At 43.2% G+C, this 20828-nt stretch overlaps 1 protein-coding gene across 9 annotated transcripts in view; it reads left to right on the top strand.

Annotated features, from left to right (window-relative positions):
• KDM4C (lysine demethylase 4C) overlaps nucleotides 1-20828 on the top strand; it is a 432363-nt gene that overhangs the window by 409314 nt on the left and 2221 nt on the right. For 5 of the 9 annotated variants that reach the window (XR_002731803.2, XR_002731804.2, XM_023213143.2 and 2 more), the window contains 2 exons: nucleotides 10982-11101; nucleotides 17190-17282. Coding sequence is in view for 7 of the 9 variants with exons in the window: in XM_023213143.2 (XP_023068911.1) it covers nucleotides 10982-11101; nucleotides 17190-17282 (213 nt within the window). In the remaining 2 variants the exon portion in view is untranslated. Of the gene's footprint in view, nucleotides 1-10981; nucleotides 11168-17189; nucleotides 17283-20828 lie in introns of all 9 variants that reach the window. The other 4 variants (XM_023213146.2, XM_023213144.2, XM_023213142.2 and 1 more) reach the window with 1 other exon arrangement.

Here is a 20828-nt window from a genome sequence, read left to right as displayed (position 1 = left end):
CCTTGGGGCAGTCATCAAGGCCGATGTTGGCTCTCTCACCCAGGTAGGAAGAGCCACATGTGTGGCAGGCAGACCCAGGTGCTCCTTGCTTTGCTAATTAGCTGCAACCAGGCAAGGGAGTTAACACCAGTTAACTTATTTGTAAATTGGAGATAATAATGTCACAGGAGCCTTAGGGTGTTGCTTTGCCAGCCGGAAACCTCTGTGGCTGGTGGCCCCTCTGCTTGAGTTTTGCTCATGCCCGCTAGGCTTATTCCATCCACTCAGCCCAGCAGGCTGTGCTTGGCTCATGCTGCCGGCCTGGATCCCACACCTGCCACGGGCAAGCCAGGCTTGGAGCGACGAGGTTGTGTGTGAGCAAGTGAGCATGGGCCTGGCCACTGCACTACAGCAAGGCATGCCAGCTGTTGTGGAGGGGTGGGCAGCTCCAGGTGCCGGCTCCATGCGAGGCTGTGGCTGGACCAGATGTACCACAAGCAGCTTCTGCTGTGGTTATCAGTGTCTGCACAAGGGGAGCACGGTGGCAGAAAAGCTTTAAATGCGTAAATTCCTTATTTAAGTAGTTTTTATATTTGGACCTTTCAGAAGTTGAACTTGGAAGATTTTCTATTTGGGCTCCTGGGATGGTGGGGCACAGCCCTGAGACCATGACGGGGATCCTTCCAGAACACTCTTGAGAGGGAGAGGAAGGGGTCAGGGCTACAACCGTCTCCTGTTTGGCCACACCACTCAGCATAGTCAGTGGGATAGGCTGACCAGCTATGCGAGCCCAGATGAAATCAGGTTGACAATGCCAGAGCCCGAAAAAGTGGTCCCCACAGGGTGCCGCAGGAACCGCCCGCTGGCTTCTCCCTTTGACATCTATCTTTAAGGCCTACATTATTGCTCTCACCACAACTTGTCCTGAGAGAGGTGTCTGTAATTAGCTCAGTTTGTGAAGGTGGCTTAACGTGGAGGAAGCAGCATGAGGAACTTTGGTTAATCTTAAGAAGAAAGTCCTGACCACAGTTGATGTCCTGGGAGGGCGGGTCACAGACACAGAGTTCGACCTCTTTGCCTAACTACCTCCAGTCACACACAGTGCCTTGTATTGCAGATATTCATGTGTGTATTTGAGTCCCCAGCTGGATCTGAATCCTTTGAGAGAAATGTCTCTGAGAGGGCTGGGTCTTCTTTGTCTCTGTTTTCTCAGTGCTGAGCTCAGTCCCTGGCCCAGAGGACGCACTCCAAGGGAAGGAGAAGGCAGGAATGCAGAGAACCTCTTATCAGTGGGTTAGAACTGCTGCTGTCGTGCCCACATTGCCTTCCTGGTCCCTCCTCCGCAGGCCTTTTGGGTGTGGTCAACCCCCAGCGTCACCCCTGTTTCTAGTTACTGGCTTTTGTTATGCTTCCTCACTTCAAAGGAACCAGAAAAATAATTTCCAAAACAGCTGCCTAACTTTGTACTTTCTAGGCCTTTTAAAGTTTTTGCATGCCAGAATCTCACCTATTTCTAATATTACAAAGATGTGGCTGCTTTGGAAAATATACCTCTGAGGCTTAATGCTGTAATAACTTCCAGAATAACAAAACAATTTCCATCTCTGGGACCTCACTACCTTAACCAAGCGTTGTGTCCACTTTGGGCTCATCACTGGAGGGAGGTGCATACTAACAAAGCAGTGGGCCAGGCACTGTGGCTCACACCTGTGATCCCAACATTTTGGGAGGCTGAAGCAGGAGGACCTTTTGAGGGCGGGAGTTCAAGACCAGCCTTGCCAACATAGTGAGACCTTGTCTCTACAAAAAGCAACAACAACAAAAAACTAGTTGGCTTTCAGGAATTCACCAAATAAGTGTTAGTACTGTTATTTCTGTGAAAATAATAGACCTATCTTTTAGAAGATAGGTAAAAGTTGTGTGTGAGGACATTGGCCAAGTGTGGCTGGTGGAAAAAAAAGTTGGCTGCTTGAGGAAGCAAGATGGGCTTCATTTCAGCTTAAGGGACAACCACAGCATCTTGCAGTTCAGAAAGGGGGTGTGTGTGTGTCCTTTAGAAACAAACAAGGCCAGGCGTGGTGGCTCACACCTGTAATCCCAGCTCTTTGGGAGGCTGAGGCTGGGCAACATAGCAAAACCTCATCTCTACTTAAAAAAAAAAAAAATTAGCCAAGCATGGTGGCACCCACCTGTATTCTCAGCTATTTGGGAGGCTAAGGTGGGAGAATCACCTGAGCCCGGAAAGCCAAGGCTGTAGTGAGCTGTGATAATGCCACTGCAATCACTCCAGCCTGGGCAACAGGAGTGAGACTCTATCTCAAAACTACTAAAAAGGGAAAGTGGACAGTAGACTTGGAGTTTCCCTGAATGATTAGTGTCAGTATAGAAGCGGCTTGACTTGAATCAATTAACCTAGAGCCTGAAATTACAGGAGTCTAGAACCAGCACAGAACACACTTAGATACAGATACCTCAGGGTGGAAGCATTCCAGATTTTCTTCTAAGCTTTCTAGAAAGCTCTCACTCTGAAAAGGATGCAGTCAGAAAAAGGGGCATAGAATTGGTTCTTTCATTATACACAGAATGTATAGTTTAGGCTGCGAGATAACCTCCTAGAACAGCAGTTCCCTCCCTGCTGAGCATGAGATTGCCTGGAAGGGCATTTGGCTTGGACGAGCTGAATCAGAAATTTCTCTGGTGGTTAACATTAGATTTATTTACTGCACTAGAGAAATGAGTCTGATGTTGAATTTTTCAAAGCTGATGAAACTAAGTTTATAAATAGTTTATATGCCTTTTTACCAAGTAACTCTTGTTCTAGGAGTCTAAGAATAGACTTAGTAATTCAGACAAAGATTTATGAAAAATATACAATAGCATTGTATATGATAGGGGAAAATTGCAATGACCTAAATATTTAATAGAAGAGTGGCTAAATTAATTGTGGTACATCTATACTGTCGCATATATTTGGCAAGTAAAATGGACTTTTTAAAAGATAATTAATAGCTAAGAAAATGCTCGTGTTGTAATCGTAGGTGGCAAATATCAAGGTATATTATAAATGTCCACGAAAGAAATATTGTAGGATTTCGCTTAGATGAGGTACCCAGAATAGTTAAATTCTCAGAGACAGAAAGTAGAATAATGGTTGCCAGGGGCTGATGGCAGAGATAATGGGGAGTTAGTGTTTAATGACTGCAGAGTTTCTGTTTGGGAAGATAAAAAGTTCTGAAGAGGGAGAGTGGTGATGATTTCACAACACTATGAACTTAATGCCATTGAAATGTACAATTGAATGTGGTTAAAATGGTAAATTTAATGTTATGGATATTTTACCCCAATAAAAAAAAAAGGGCCTCCACCCCAAAATGCTGTGGAAGGAAGCGAAGGTACATGGCACGAATTGCAGTTCCGAGCTCATGACAAATGGCTTTAGAGACAGATCAGCTGTGCTCTAACATGAAAGAAAATAAAGGCTGGCCCTCTGCAGGGGAAAGATTGTGCATGTATAGGATGTCCCAATTCTTAAAGAAAAGAGCACAGAGAAAAATTCTTTTAATTATTTTTAAAAATTAGAAGTATAGGAAAAAAAAAACTCCAAATGTGGTGACAGTGATCACTTGTGATAGACATACGAGGTTTAAAAATTTTTTTATATCTTTAAGAGATTTTACAATTTCTCCCTACTGAATGTATAGAAGCTCAGAATTATTCATAAAAATACTTCTTGTTTGTTTTATAGAGATGGAGTCTCGCTGTGTTGCCCAGGCTGGTCTTGAATTCCTGAGCTCAAGTAATCCTTCCTCCTTGGCCTCCCAAAGTGCTGGGATTACAGGCGTGAGCCACCATGCTGGGCCTTAAAAATAACTTTTAAGTGTTTTCATTCTTTGCTAATCTCTATATGAAGGGTGCTTATGACATGTTTAACAAGCAGTCCAAAGTGGTGTATCCCCATCAGAGTAGCCCCCGTGAGAGGCCATTGCTAAGAGCTGGGCATTCCTCAGGTGCTTGGTGACTTTATTGTCTGGAATACATTCTTGTGGATATCCTCAGAGAGGGCACATCCTTATACTGGGGGATATTGAAAACTTGGAGACTGCTGCCAGTCGTCTAGGACCAATCCTTATGAACAGGTAGGTGCTTCCATCAATATGCCCCCTTCTTTTTGAGGAGGATGGTTTTGCAGCTGGGCCTTTGCATGGTGTGGGAAGTCCTCCAGTTTTATATTCCATTGTTAAGTGAGAGGTTTCTTTCCACTTTGTGAGAGGAGGGATCTGCCATCATGCAAACTAGCAGTTACTTATCAGGATCATTATGGCAACCAACAGAAACTGACCTTGATTTAGGCTGTACAGAAATTTAGTGAAAGGTTATTGGGGAACTTCCAGAATCTCCAGGAATGCAGAAGAACAAAGGTCAGAAAACAGGCAAGAACAAAAAGGAGGCTGTTTAGCTGCAGCTGTGGGCAAGACCAGGCCACAGACACCATCCAGGAAGGACACCCTGCCTCCCCGTATGTGGTGAGACTGGACCTAGCCTCTGCCGTAGGCCTGCGAGTGCTGCTGCTGCTGCTGTCACTGCTGTCTGAGAAAATTCTCCCTTCTACTTGTTTTCCTGCATCTCTGATCACAGGTTCTAAATCCTGGACTGGTGTAGCCCACTGGCCAGGCCTCTGTAGCTGTCTTTGCTGTGAGAGAAGCTGGGGAAGGAAGTGTCTGGCAGTGTTCAGCGACTATGATGTCAGGCCAGCTCAGTCCCCATTAGACTGTGGGGAGAAGGGGGTTCCAAAGCTGGGCAGCTGAACAGATGACAGAGAGCCACTACGATTCTTACGTGGCTGTCAGTCAGTCTTGTTAATCCTTGCCAGGGTCCAGTAATGAGCAGGTGATTATCTCTGGAAATGCTAGCGGCATTTTGCCCCAGGTCACCTAAGCATTCTCCCCAAGGGGGACTGCCAGAGGAGCCAGAGTCTATGCCGATTAACTACTGGGAGCACATGTGCCACATCTTCATCTGATGCAACTCTGCTCACAGATGGGGCTGCCTGCTCTGTGGTTTATACACGTAAGGAGTAGTAATGGGGGTGAGGATAGGGCTAAGACAACATTTGAGGACAGCAGCTTCTAGGGGTCCCTTTAGAAGGGTCTCATAAGAGTTCCAAGAACTCAGTGACTTCAGAATTCAGGTAATCAGACTGGCAGATGAATTTTTCCTTTTAGTTGGTGGAGCAAGTATAGGTCCTTGAAGTAACTGATCACAGCCAAAAGGCCACTCTTCACCGTGATTATGATTTCTGTCTTTAATTTTCACATCATCTATTTAGTACTGTAGCTATGGGCTTACTGACAGCTCCAGACACCAGTGTCCTTGAGAACAAGGCTCTGGTAGATTTCAGGCAAGTTTACACATCCCTGGAGGCAGTACAGCAAATGGTAAACAGCTATTTATGTTAGGTGAAGACGAACTGCTTCAAAGAGTCTAGACAGCAACTGAGAAAAATGCATTTATCAAGGTTTTAATGCATATAATTTTCCAGCAAAGGTGTTTACTTACTCCAATAACATACTAAGTAAACTGCATTAGGAAAAGCCTCTTTAGCATTTTACATCCTTTTCTATAATTGACCTTAAATTCTAGATTGCTTAAAAGAAGTCGCCCAAGTCAGAGAGAGTTTTGGGGATACTTGGAATTCTCATTTTTAATGTGTGCTCCAGGGTTGGGAACACACTTTGAGAAGCTGTGCTCTAGTGCCTGGTTCCTGGTGCTGAACCCAAGGATATGTGAACCAGCTGGAGACCTGTAAGAGGGAGGGCAGACCACTCAAGCTGTTGCATTCCACAAACTACATCCCTTCATTTTTAGACCTTTTGATGTACTTAATTTTTTTCAGACCTTTTATTTATTTTATTTTTTTCAAATTATATTTTATGTTCTAGGGTAGGTTTGTTATATAGGTATACATGTGCCATGTTGGTTTGCTGCACCCATCAACTCGTCATTTACATGAGGTATTTCTCCTAATGCTATCCCTCCCCCAGCCCCCCACCCCTCAACAGGCCCTGGTGTATGTTGGTCCCCGCTGTGTGTCCATGTGTTCTTATTGTTCAGTTTCCACCTATGAGTGAGAACATGCGGTGTTTGGTTTTCTGTCCTTGTGATAGTTTGCTCAGAATGATGGTTTCCAGCTTCATCCAAGTCCCAGCAAAGGACATTAACTCATCCTTTTTAATGACTGCATAGTATTCCATGGTGTATCTGTGCCACATTTTCTTAATCCAGTCTATCATTGATGGACATTTTGGTTGGTTCCAAGCCTTTGCTATTGTGAATACTGCGGCAGATCTCAGCTGCAGATCTGTTGGAGTTTGCTATAGGTCCACTCCAGACCCTGTTTGCCTGGGTATCACCAGCGGAGGCAGAACAGCAAATATTGCTGCCTGATCCTTCCTCTGGAAGCTTTGTCCCTGATGGGGAGCTGCCTATATGAGGTGTCTGTCTACCCTTACTGGGAGTTGTCTCCCAATTAGGCTACATGGGGGTCAGGGACCACTTGAGGAGGCAGTCTGCCCTTCCTCAGAGCTCATACGCCATGCTGGGAGAACCACTTCTCTCTTCAGAGCTGTCAGACAGGGAAGTTGAAGTCTGCAGAAGTTGTCTGCTGCCTTTTGTTCAGCTATGCTCTGCCCACAGAGGTGGAGTCTAGAGGCAGTGGACCTTTCTGAGCTGCGGTGGGCTCCGCCCAGTTCAAGCTTCCCAGCTGCTTTGTTTAACTACTCAAGCCTCAGCAATAGCAGACACCTCTCCCCCAGCCAGGCTGCCAACTCACACTTTGGTCTCAGACTGCTGTGTTAGCAGTGAGCAAGGCTCTGTGGGCATGGGACTCACCAAGCCAGGCATGGGAGAGAAACTCCTTATCTTCTGGTAGCTAAGACCTTGAGAAAAGTGCAGTATTTGGGCAGGAGTGTCCTGTTTTTCCAAGAACAGTCTGTCACGGCTTCCCTTGGCTAGGAATTGGAAATCCTCCGACCCCTTGTACTTCCTGGGTGAGGCGACGCCCCGCCCTGCTTCAGCTCGCCCTCCATGCGCTGCACCCACTGTCTAACCAGTCCCAGTGAGATGAACCAGGTATCTCAGTTGCAAAGATCACCCGTCTTTTGCATCATTCACACTGGGAGGTATAGACCAGAGCTGTTCCTATTTGGCCATCTTCCAGACCTTTTATTTTTAAAAGAAACTTCTTTACCCCAAATGAAATCTTACTCAGAAACCTAGTTTGTAAATAAAATCAAAGTTCTACTCTGAAGTCCTCATAGATCTCCCCCCTTGCAAGGACCGTGGAGACTCCCACCCCACGAAACTGTGGAGTTTAGTGTGACAGGCTTCATGTGTGGGTGCGATGCCCTCTGTCTCTGGCTTGGGCCGGTGGGCTTTATTGGCTCCTAGTGTCTCACACACAGTAGGTGGTCAGTAAATTGGTTTTGAATTAGTGATTGAAACAATTTTGGGGACACCCACCAGCTTCTACTTTGGAGAGAATCAGAGAAGCCTAAATATCAAACCTTTCAACTTCTTTTCATCAGCCCACATGCTTCTAGTTTCATTCTTGTTTAAATTTATTTCCCACGTAGTCATAGGAAGTTGCTGGCAAACTCAAAATGTGAAACAGCTGATGAATTGACACTATTTCTTTATGATGAAAGTAGATGTTACAGAAATAAGCGCTTTTATGTTTTACTCCAAGCTACCTTAACTTCTTTTGGAAAGTAGCTAGGGAGTAAATAATGAATTTTACATACTAAATAAAGTTATATGCTCATCAAAATAGATATCCTTCCAGCTGAATGACCTGGTGAAGGGTGAGAAAGGAGCTGTTATGGATGAGAATCGTACCCCCTGGTTTTGGGGGTGGGGGAAGCACAGAATAACTTAACTTGTTACAAAGTCGGTTTGTTATTTTTCTTCTATAAATAAAGAAAAAGAGTTTTGAAAGCAAGAAGATTGAGAAAGCAAACTGAAGTGTCTTCTTGAGTTTGGCATGAAAGATTATGAATTTAATCTTTGTGGCTGATACCGAGCAACATTAGGAGGAGGCTGAGCAGTAAGGAGTTAGTTGAGGTCAGGCACTTCCAATGCTAAATTAAGATTTTCTGTGAGTAAAAGGTTACTTTACAATTAGTAATAAAAGATACCAAAGTGTCCCAGGCATTGTTTCCAAAAGCCTTTTTGAAAAATAATTGTCACCTAGTAAAGTTCATCCATTCAGTTTGTTAAGAAAACTATGTTTTTAAGATTAAACTGCTCGAATGCAGTTTATGCTTGTCTAGTCCGCGTTTCTACGTCCCTCACCTCTCCTTGGTGATATGGTACCTAAAATTGCAGGTCGGGATTTATTTTGAGGGATTTTGTTTTAAAGGTGAATAAAGTTCTGCTGAAGGGCAAATCTGTAAAATTAAGGACCTAAATGATAAGGAAAGCAAGGCCGTAACTCTCCTGCTTGAAAGTTGTTTGTGTGGGTAAGAAAGTGCAGGGTATAGCCTCCGGAATTTCCTGAGGCTTTGACTTGCCTCTGTGGGGATTCGAGAAGTACCCAATAAATAGCATGTCTCACCCTGCCTGAGGAAAAGCGAGACAGAGGAGTCAGGATTTGGAGGTGTCACGTATTACCTTTATGAGTAATAAAGCGGATATTGAGGAGTGCAGCTTTATATCTGTGGGCAAACAGGTTTCAAATATGGACCCTGGAATTAGACGGGCTTACCTAGTGATGGGCAGTAGAGGAAAGTGCAGGCTCCTCTCTGTGGAAGGAGCAGAGCAGAGTGCAGGTTCTCTGTCTGCATGATGGCTCCAGAGAGAAAGGGAAGGTGCTGAGCTAGAGGTCACCAAACTTTCTTGGCTCACAGCACCCTTCGTACCTCAGCATGCTTTTTATAGTGCCTCTCAGTCAAAAGAAATGCCTAACAGTTCTATGTGTTAAGTAAATTAGGTCCAAATAACTCACCAGTATTAGTAAGCTGGGTGCCTCACAAGTGTCACCGTGCTTCCCTTGAATGTATTCTACAGGGTCCCCATGAGTTTGCTGTGGCACTCCAGGGTACCATGACACATAGTTTGGGAAATACAGTCTCCTTCAGAATTCAAAAATAAAAGTAAGTCATAACCAATCCTCTTGTAAAAGGTTAACAGGGGGTGAAGATGAGCCAGATGTATTATCTGAGTGGAGATCCCTCCACATGGGAGAAAGCGTTAGCAGCGGGAAAAGCATATGCCACCTCCTGCCGCTATGCTTACCCCAGCACCTGGGCTTCAGCTCAGAGGCATCCAGAGCTGATGCGACTCTCTAACCTCAGAGACTGACACATGTAATCAGTTTGTACTCAGCAGCTATACCTTCCAGTGTTCTTGGTACCACATACATCTTGGGGAGGGAAATGGAAAGAGAGGTGGTAACCCCATGGGCATACATTGAATACATCTCTACAGCCTACCCTTTCAATTCCGCATGTCCTGAGGTCAAGTATTATGAAGGCCAACAAAAGGCTTACTTTCATTTGACTAAGTTAGATGCATATTGTCAGTTCTGTAGAGCCTCTGAGCAAGCTATTTTTTTCTTTGCTGTAACTCTAATGGAAGCATAGCCTGCAGGTAGAAAAATGAACAGCTGGGCCTTCCGTGTATACTCCTAACCCAGCAATGAAATGGCCACTCCTTTATAAGGCACAATTTCTGTTAGTAATAAGAAATAATACATGGTAGATTTCCAGTCATAAACAACTAAATATTTCCTGTGTATGCCTCTCATTTAAACCACAGAATGTGCCCAGTCTGCATTTATAGCTTGATTGGTCAAGTGTGCATTTCAGTCATTCAGATTGTCCTCATCAGTAAAATACCAGTATTAGCAAATCATGAATTGCTAAATGTGCAAAAGAAATTAAAAATTACCATAGTCAAGTATTTAATTCCCTTGTATTAAAATTGTATAGTGTCCTACTCAATACATACAAATTTAAAAGTTTGCAAACTAGGTGTGAGCAAATGTTTAAATGTTTTACTATCTTCCCTGTCCCCCTCCCATGCCTTAAAAATAAAATAGAATAGAATAAAATAAAATAAAATAAAAGCACCTTTCAGGATTAATCACCTGGGGAGTTTGTTCTAAATTACTGCCTTGGGAGGTGGCAACGTGAAACAGAAGATCTGAAATGAAAAGATTCTGGTTATGGGTGCCACCATGGTTACCTGCAGAAAAAGGTGGGCTAGTCAATTAACAGGAGATGCTGGCAGAAGCACATTTATGTAGGGAGGTCCAGGGGTTCTTTAGAAGGGGTGTGCTAAACAGGACACACCCACCCAGCTCCACCCGCCATGCTGCAGGTGCTCCTGTTTTCCCTTCCCTGCTGCATTGGCAAGTCCTGCCCGCTTCAGTTGCACGCCATTTCTCCCCTGCTCCACTGTCACCTGGGTGTCTTTTATTCTCCCATTCAGCTTCACTTCTCCAGAGATCCTGGCAACTTAAAGGATCCTCGCAGGAGTCTCAGTTTCCTTGTCACTAAAACGGGGATAATTAACAATCTCTTTCTATGTCATGGGTTGATTATAAGATCACATGAGATGTATGCTGAAGCATTTTATTAACTGCAAAATGCTATATAAATGTCAGGTGTTATAAATCATTAGCTGGTCTATTCCTCAGCTAAAGCGGTTTCTATGCATATTTTAGTTACCCCCTGAACAATTCTTTTTCAAATAGCAAATGTAAATGCTGCTGTTTTTTTCTGCTTGGATTATGGTGGCTGCTTTGCAACTTTATGATATAGGCTGAATCTTTAAATACTCCTTTGGCTCATATCTCTTCCCCTGAACACCCATGCGAGATCATAATCCATAAAACACAGAGGCAATAACTCCTTTTAATTGCCAGGAGTTCATCATTTGCTAAGTTCTAAATGCAGTCACTTAGACACTCCTCTTGAAAAGCCTGCCTCTGTTTATTCTGCAGAGCCGAGACTGTCTGAAGCTGGGCCCACCTGCCGAGGGAGAAGTCGTCCAAGTCAAGTGGCCCGATGGCAAACTCTATGGAGCAAAATATTTTGGATCAAATATTGCCCACATGTACCAGGTGGGTTCTTCCTTCTCTGTGATGCTTGCTGAGATTGACATAAGTCAGAAGGAGATAGTATCTCAGGTATGCTGCTGATCAATAAGTCACATCAATTTGGGGCACCTCTTATTTTATGCAGGAGGCAAAGCTTCAGTGTGACCCACGTCGAAACCCTGGAGTTTTATTACCAAGTTGGACACTGGGAAACTCTTAACAACATTTGATGAATGATTTAATTGTAAGGAATATGGTTCTGCCAGAAAGATAAGTGACTAGAAGACAGGCTGCCTCCCACTGTTTCTGTTGTATGGGGAGAGACTAGTTGGCCGATTCATCTCACCTTCAGCCAAGACAGTGATGGCCACTCTTCAACCAGCGGCCCCTGAATTGGCTTTTGCTGAGAGACATGCTCTCCCCACTCCACCCCCTATCTCTGCAAAGCTAGACAACAGTGCATTGACATAGATGTGGCCAGGTAATGTCACAAGGAGCTGATGGTTATCATCCACCCAAGCTTAAAGGAATGCTTGTTTAAATGAAAAGTACGGCCATCAGTTGGACATTCTGTTCACTAGGGAACCCTACATAGTATTAAAGAGTATATATACAATATGAAAATGAATTACTTTTATTTCACCCAGAAATGAGAATGAGTTAAGCTTTATTTATTTATTTTTTCTATTTTTATTTTTTTTGAGACGGAGTCTTGCTCTGTCACCCAGGCTGGAGTACAGTGGCCGGATCTCAGCTCACTGCAAGCTCCTCCTCTCGGGTTCATGCCATTCTCCTGCCTCAGCCTCCCGAGTAGCTGGGACTACAGGCACCCGCCACCTCGCCCGGCTAGTTTTTTGCATTTTTTAGTAGAGACGGGGTTTCACTATATTAGCCAGGATGGTCTCGATCTCCTGACCCCGTGATCCGCCCGTCTCAGCCTCCCAAAGTGCTGGGATTACAGGCTTGAGCCACCGCGCCCGGCCATGAGTTAAACTTTAATAAGGGAAACAACGTGGGTAGCACATGTACATTTATATTCCTTCAGAAAGGTTTTAAAAGGGGACATTTAGAGCCAATACATTATAGACTTTTTAGTAACACTGTGTCAGAAATCAAGATTCTTAGGCTAAACTGTAGAGTGAAAACAGGAAGATTGAAGTAAAAGGAGAAAAAGCAAGAAGGTTCAGGCCTGTTGAAAAACAGCTTGAGAATGATAAGACTGTCAGTTTCAACAGAGAAATTGTTCAAAGACTGATAAGGAGCAAGAGCTTAAATGGAAGAGTGCATTATAAGACACTGCGTCAGGAACTGGAGCACAGTGCAATTAAAGGTGTTCAAAGAAGTTTGAAAAACTTAGGAGAGAGTGTTTTTCATGGTCTAGAAAAACCCAAGGGGAATGGATAGGGGAGGATGTATGCACATACATTGTGTGTGTGTGTGTGTGTGTCTGTGTGTCTGTGTAAAGCCCATTTCTCCCTTTGCATATGGTATTTGCATATGGTCTCAAGACACAAATTCAAGTTATTTATAATAGTAAAGGTACTGGAGCATCTTTGCATTAGAATGACCAGAATTAGGCAAAAATCGCAAGACAGGCTAATAATACTGGAGGATCCAGAAAAAGAAGCATTACTACATAATGCACAATAAAATAATTACATTTAATTAAATAATAAGTGCAAAAGTAAAGCTTCTTACATGTAGCAAAGCCATTTGCTACATGAAAAGTATCACATAGGCTGGGCGAGGTGGCTCAAGCTTGTAATCCCAGCACTTTGGGAGGCCGAGACGGGTGGATCACGAGGTCAGGAGATCGAGACCTTCCTGGCTAACACGGTGAAACCCCGTCTCTACTAAAAATATAAAAAAAACTAGCCGGGCGAGGTGGCGGGCACCTGTAGTCCCAGCTACTCCGGAGGCTGAGGCAGGAGAATGGCGTAAACCCGGGAGGCGGAGCTTGCAGTGAGCTGAGATCCGGCCACTGTACTCCAGCCCGGGCAACAGAGCAAGACTCTGTCTCAAAAAAAAAAGAAAAGTATCACATAATGAGAATATGTTGAAATTCAGGCTAATTAGTAATCAGTGTGTTAACTTCAGTTGAATTTATGATGGTCTATCAACATAAAACTGTAAGCATATTTATAGACTCAATGAAAAAATTAAGACTAATATTAAAATTGTCTCTCAAGCACAAGTAGTTTAAAATTCCTCATTAAGCCAAGTGGCCTTTTGAGATCATTTTGTGTTTTGTGTCTAATTATTAAACTTCACCATCAAATAAAGACAGTTTTAAAAATAGATATGACAGATAAATAAATACCTGCTGCACAGTGCTTAATATACTAGGCATATGCATTTTTTGACCCTCAGAGTAGTCCTACAAAATAGATGTTGTTGACTCCTGTCTTACAAATGAGGGAAGAAAGGCTGTGAACCAAATTTTAATGATTTAAGAATAATTTTTAAATAATTTGTCTGAGAGCACACAGCTGGTAAAGAGAGGGCCAAAATTCTCTCTCAGCTCCGCCCTAACTAGGGTGGACAACCATCCCTGCTTGCCTCGGACCATCCCTGATTTTAGTACTGAAAATAACTACATCCCAAGGAACCCCTGAGTCCCAGGTGAACTAGGATAGTTGGTTACCCTAGTCCTAGCACAGCATACTCCCTTCTAGATTTGTAATTGTTTTTTGTCTTTTTGATGTTTTAAGTGGTCTAAAACAAATGAAAGTAGGCACAGGTCGTTCTAGCTATGCTATCAAATTGTGTAAATCAGATGACACTATGGCCTAGTTAAATGTTAAAGAAATGATTCTGCTCAAACAAGGCCAGGAAGAAAACCCTTCCCGTTGTCAGCCCTCCCAGAAGTGGCAGCAAGAGTTCTCATGTGACTGGCACCTAATTCCACTGTATTGTTTAGCTTATTCAAAATGCTAACAGTTCGTGGATGATAATACATTCAATTATATGTTTGACCTTTATTTTTTTATTTTATTTTATTTTTTTTGAGACGGAGTCTCGCTCTGTCGCCCAGGCTGGAGTGCAGTGGCCGGATCTCAGCTCACTGCAAGCTCTGCCTCCCGGGTTTACGCCATTCTCCTGCCTCAGCCTCCCGAGTAGCGGGGACTACAGGCGCCCGCCACCTCGCCCAGCTAGTTTTTTTTTTTTTTTTTTTTGTATTTTTTAGTAGAGATGGGGTTTCACCGGGTTAGCCAGGATGGTCTCGATCTCCTGACTTTGTGATCCGCCCGTCTCGGCCTCCCAAAGTGCTGGGATTACAGGCTTGAGCCACCGCGCCCGGCCTGTTTGACCTTTATTAAGACAGTGATGGATGTTCATCAATCAGAATTGGTAACTTTTGCCTGAGAGACATACCCACCTGGGCGTCTCTGCAAACCTAGACCAATGCGTTGGCACAGATGTGTCCAGTTAATGTTATCATCCACCCAAGCTTAAGAGAGTGTTTGTTTAATGCAAAGTGCAGCGATATATCAGTTGGACATTCTGTGAATTAAACAATAAGTGTGGCTGGGCACAGTGGCTCATGCCTGTAATACCAGCACTTGGGGAGGCCAAGGCAGGCATTGGGGTCAGGATTACCTGGGGTCAGGAGTTCAAGACCAGCCTCACCAATGTGGTGAAACCCCATCTCTACTAAAAAATATATATAAAAATTAGCCAGGCATGGTGGCGGCATGCTTATAATCCCAGCTACTTGGGAGGCCGAGGCAGGAGAATCATTTGAACCCAGGAGGCAGAGGTTGCAGTGAGCCGAGATCATGCCGTTGCACTCCAACCTAGGCAACAAGAGCAAAACTCCGTCTCAAGAAAAAACCAAAAAATCAAAAATAAGTGTAAATTTTTTTTCAAACTCTAGATTTTTTTTTTATTAACATGGCACTGCTGTGTGGTTTAACTTACCTTTTGACAAGAAGTACAAGCATATTTTCATTTCTTAAAAGTCAAACAAAACTTACGGACTTGAAAAATATCATGTGGTTCAGAATTAGAACATATTAAGTATTCTACCTGATTACATCCCTTTTGTTTCCTGCTAGATCAGTTCATGTTGGATTAAACCTAAACCAATCTAAACCTAGGTGCTCTAGGTTTCTGTTAATTACATTTAATTAAATAATAAGTGCAAAAGTAAAGCTTCTTACATGTAGCACTAACCAAATGTGGTTACTTATCTTTTCTTTGACAAAATCTTTTAAAATGTTAAAAAAAAATTGGTTATGGCCGGGCGCGGTGGCTCAAGCCTGTAATCCCAGCACTTTGGGAGGCCGAAACGGGCGGATCACGAGGTCAGGAGATCGAGACCATCCTGGCTAACACAGTGAAACCCCGTCTCTACTAAAAAATACAAAAAACTAGCCGGGCGAGGTGGCGGGCGCCTGCAGTCCCAGCTACTCGGGAGGCTGAGGCAGGAGAATGGCGTGAACCCGGGAGGCGGAGCTTGCAGTGAGCTGAGATCCGGCCACTGCACTCCAGCCTGGGCGACAGAGTGAGACTCCGTTCCAAAAAAAAAAAAAAAAAAAAAAAAAATTGGTTATGAAATTATTTGCTTCCATTTGGTTAGTGTGAAAAAAGTTTTAAACATTTTGTTTTAGATAATGATGTATTTTCACACATTGATGAGGTTTACATGTTAGCAAGTTGAGAAACAGATTTTCCTGGCTCCTTTGATGGCATTTGATTGAATTTGACAAGTGAGTTTTGAAAGTTCAAGCTCTGTAAGAATTGGAGAAATTATTTTATCTGGGAGGATTATTATATAAGAGTAAACAGGTCGGGCATGGTGGCTGACACCTGTAATCCCAACACTTTGGAAGGCCAAGGTGGGAGAACTGCTTGAGTCTAGTGAGACCTTGTCTCTGCTAAAAAAGTAAAAATAAAATAAAATAGCTGAGCATGGTGTCACACGGCCATGGTTCCAGCTTCTCAGGAGGCTGAGGTGGGAGGATTGCTTGAGCCTGGGAAGTTGAGGTTGTAGTGAGCTGAGATCAGGCCACTGCACTCCAGCCTGATCAACAGGGCAAGGCCCCTGTCTTAATTAAAAAGAAAAAAAAGGAAATATGTCATATTTCCTTTCACAGAGAGAAACAGTTCTCCCTGTCACGTTGTCAGAGCCTCTTAAAGAAATGGTGTTAACAGACCCAACCCATTTTAATGCTAAATTTCCCACAATTTCATGTTTTATGATTTCCATTTGATCAGCAGCTACTTTTCTTTGTTTTTGCTTTGCCAGATAAAGTTTTCATATCCCATATTCCAAGACACTCATTTCCAAGAATTTTGGCCTGTTTTAAAATGTATTTTGTATTGAGTTTATTTATTTTTTTGGTTTTGAGATGGAGTCTTACTCTGTCGCCAGGCTGGAGTGCAGTGGTACAATCTCAGCTCACTGCAACCTCTGCCTCCCGGGTTCAGGCAAGTCTCCTGCCTCAGCCTCCCAAGTAGCTGGGACTATAGGCATGCACCACCATGCCTGGCTAAGTTTTGTATTTTTGGTAGAGACAGGGTTTCACGATGTTGCCCAGGATGGTCTCAATCTCCTGACCTTGGAATCTGCCTCCCTCAGCCTTCCAAAGTGCTAGGACTACAGGCGTGAACCACCATGCCTGGCCTGTACTTAGTTTAATAAGGGAAATAACTCTTCTTACTTAGTTTGGTCTTCGGCTGGTTCCCTTGTTTGTTCTGTTTGAGTCCTTTTCATCTTTTTATGTAGTTAATTGGAACCTTTAAAAATGGTCAGTGCTGTTTTTTTTTTTTTTTTTTTTTTTGAGACAGAGTCTTGCTATGTCGCCGGGGCTGGAGTGCTGTGGCCGGATCTCAGCTCACTGCAAGCTCCGCCTCCCGGGTTTACGCCATTCTCCTGCCTCAGCCTCCGGAGTAGCTGGGACTACAGGCGCCCGCCACATCGCCCGGCTAGTTTTTTGTATTTTTAGTAGAGACGGGGTTTCACCGTGTTAGCCAGGATGGTCTCGATCTCCTGACCTCGTGATCCGCCCGTCTCGGCCTCCCAAAGTGCTGGGATTACAGGCTTGAGCCACCGCGCCCGGCCCAGTGCTGTTTTTTTAATGCGTATCATATTATCTTATTTCATTAGGTTGAGTTTGAAGATGGATCCCAGATAGCAATGAAGAGAGAGGACATCTACACTTTAGATGAAGAGTTACCCAAGAGAGTGAAAGCTCGATTTGTAAGTGCTGGCAGATGCCACTTGGGGACCTGCCAAGTGAATTCCTTGTCCTTACCTCATGTTTCCCAAGCCTGGCAGGAAACATCCTTGGGTTTTTGGATTAGTTCTAAAGAAAGCCAGTGCAGCTTTTTCCTTAGTGAAACCTGTTGAAGCAAACTTCAAATTCAGCCAGAATCAGGGAAACTAATGCATGTGCCTTATTTTTCTAATGAAGTCAAATGATGCTTCTTTGTGTTAACATTTATTGGTGCACAAAAATACTTACTGAATATGTGCTCTGTGCAAAACACCAGGAGCAAACAAAGATACCATCAAGGCATTTGCAATCTTGTTAGTAGAAGCAACATTAAAAGAAAGTATTCAGGAGTAGATCAAAGAGGACGTGGCATAATTGAATGTCTGTCTGTTCTATAGGTTTATCATGGATTGACTAACTTCTGTCTCAGAAAGTCACTGATTCACTGATGTTTGTGTCAGTTCATAATGAAGCTAAACTCTGACTTTCATGATAAAAGGGATAAACAAAGCCTAAATGCTAGTTGTGGGACTACTAAAGCAGTTTTTTTAAAAGGAAATACTAGTTTCATGCCCTCACATACCATTAAAAGATGAACAAACATGGACAGATAATCAAAACTGAAGTTGAAAAACAATTCACAATAATTTAGGCTTCATATTATTGTATCATAAAATATTTAGTGGACCCTGAAATGAAGTCAGTTTTATTCATTTAGAATTATATCTATTGCATCTGTGAAATGATAAATCCTAAATAGAGAAATTTGAATGGATGAGGTTTTTCTGACTAAAGTGAAATTTTTTTTCGGAATAAATGACAATTTCAGTTTAGTGTGTGCTTATGATATACTTGTCTGCAGTGAAAGAGACACTATAGATTACATGGTTATTTTGGAAAAACCAAGGATTTTCTTAAATCAGGGATGTCCAATCTTTTTGCATCCCTGGGTCATACTGGAAGAAGAAGAATTGTCTTGGGCCCCACATAAACTACACTAACGATAGCTGATAAGCTATATAAAAAAAAAAAAAAAAGGCAAAAAAATCTCATAATGTTTTAAACAAGTTTACAGATTTGTGTTCAGCCACATTAAAGCCATCCTGGGCAGCATGCAGCCTGCGGGCCATGGGTTGGACAAGCTTGCCTTAAACGTTCAGTTGTATATGCAGCTTTTTTCCCATCAGGTGGGATACTGACAGCAGAGTAACTGCATCAGGTGGGAACTGACTTTCCTCTCAGCTGCATCCTTCAGAGGAAGGTCCTTCAAAGTGAAATTGTCAAGAGGAGTGGTGGTATTGCTACCCACTCAATGAGAAATATGGCTCAGAGAGGACCACACACCTGTAAATAGAGTAACCACTAGATAATAATGGCAAGCAAAGAAAAAGTTAAATATTCCTGTTATAAAAATACCAGCCAAATCTTGGTGAAGACCTAAAAACTTGAGATGACTTGTCAGTGTTCTGAGACCTGAAATTTCTTGAGAAAAACTTTCCTTTTCGAGATGTTAGGGATAGCTTCCTCTCGTTCTGTATTCCTATCTTCCTTGGACTCCCCTCTTCCCTTACTTACTCCCTGCTCCTCCCACTCCTTTCTTTTCCTTTTTCAGCACTTAGAGATTTAGAGGATGGGGAGTAGAGTAGGTAGCCTCTTGAAGTCTCTTAGGTCTTTCATTTTCTAACCCATGTATGACTAAGCATCCTACCAGCTGAGTCTTGTAGATTTCAAATACTATTTCTTAATCACATGAGAAGAAAGCTCGTTGCTTTCATACTCTGATCACAATTTCTTTGTTTCACAGAAGATTCTGCTCAGATACCAGGATGCCTTCCCCTGTGGCTGTCTCTGAACACAGGTCCTGGGTTTTCTAAGGTCTATTTCACTGAACAAGCTCACCAACATTCCATTTTTTTTATTCTCAGAGAAAATTTTTAATTAAAAAAAAAGACAGTGAAAATACGTAAATCACATCCACACACTCTGAATGCAGCCTGCTATTCTGAGCGGCTGAGCCAAGTAGAAAATGTCTTTGGGAACAAAGGCTCACAGTCACTAAGTCTTGTTGGCCACCTTTATTGTCTTGCCATAGCCAGTCTGCTTCTCCTTCAGGTTAGTACATAGCCCTCAGACCCTTGGTTAGTCTCTCCATGATTACTATTTTTTTTTCCAGTTGGCAAAACAAATCTAATTGGAAAACTCATTAATGGAAGATATTTTATGGTTAGAAAAGTCTTTTTTGTTTTTTAAGGATGGAGGTTAGCAGCCCTTGTCAGGAGGCCTTGTATTTTAATGACTTCAGCTCACCCAGACACCCGCTGACTGGAGGAGAAATTGTTCAAAAGAGCCAGCAGTCCACCTCAGTGATTGTGTGGGGTTCTTTTCTACTCACTTCAGAAACAGCCCCATTACCTTTTATTGTCTCACAGAATAACCATAGCAACGGTGCATAATTAGCTAGAGCTCCTGGTAAATCGGTTTTATTATTGTATTTGTGAGGCCGACTTTTGCTGTTTCTGCACAGTGGCAACACTTTCATAGATGTTTTATTTTCTTCTTTGATAACTTTAGCACTTACAAAAGTGAAAGATTACTCAGAGGAAGTATCTTGCCAAGAATGAATGTAACAGAAGTGTTTTCTCCTAGTGGCAGAGGGAACCCAACCAGCCCATAATGATTTAGTTTTCTTCCCTAGTGAAGCTAGATGGTATCTGGGGGAAGCCGTGGAGGTGGCCTCTTACCCTGAGTAACTGTCCCACGAATTGGCTGGAAACATGAGCAGCTTTACACTTTGGTACACTTTTTGTTTTCAGGCTTCCTTGTAGCTATTTTCTTGTTTTTTTCTTCTTTATCATGGACTGTGTGTTTTCAAGTCCTAAAGCGTCTTTCGCCTCTGCCTCTGCCAGCAGCCAGGGGAAGCAGTCTCAGCACAGTGAAATGTACTGTGTGTTGATGTCATCAGAAGTCATCCACCTCAGTGAAAACAGCTGCCAGTGCATTTTAGGAAGCAAGATAGTAGGGAATTGGGAAGCAAAAATAGTGCCTACCATAGACTTTAGGCTTTATCTGATTATCACAGAAAAAGCCACATGCCCTCACTCAGCAAACACTGAACAGCAGTCGAGTACTAGGCACGTTGTTTGCAGTGGGGAACACATGTAAAATTGGGTACACAGTCCCTAATATCCTCATCTTTATGGGGTTCCCCTGATGGGGAGAAACTTATTTGCCCCTTACCTCTACCACTGCCCTCATCCTACTGAGTGGTTGTGTCAGGGCCACAGGAGACCCAAAGAAGGGCCCTTAAGCTTGCCGAGGGCAGAGACAGTAGAATAGAATAACTTTCACAAAAATGAAACAGTGTGTGCAAAGACAGAGAAGCATGGGACCCTGAGCCAGGCGAGTATGGCCAGGACCTGCAACTGATGTCATCTGAGGAGAGCACGGGTCGGGCTTCTGGCCAGGTTATGTAGGTCTAGCCCAGGGAGTGAGGATGTCATCTTGAAGGCAGTTGACTGTTGGGAAATTAT

The sequence above is a fragment of the Piliocolobus tephrosceles genome, chromosome 14, assembly GCF_002776525.5.
Source record: "Piliocolobus tephrosceles isolate RC106 chromosome 14, ASM277652v3, whole genome shotgun sequence".
Taxonomy (NCBI): domain Eukaryota; kingdom Metazoa; phylum Chordata; class Mammalia; order Primates; family Cercopithecidae; genus Piliocolobus; species Piliocolobus tephrosceles.
This window is presented reverse-complemented; position numbering and strand designations above follow the sequence as displayed.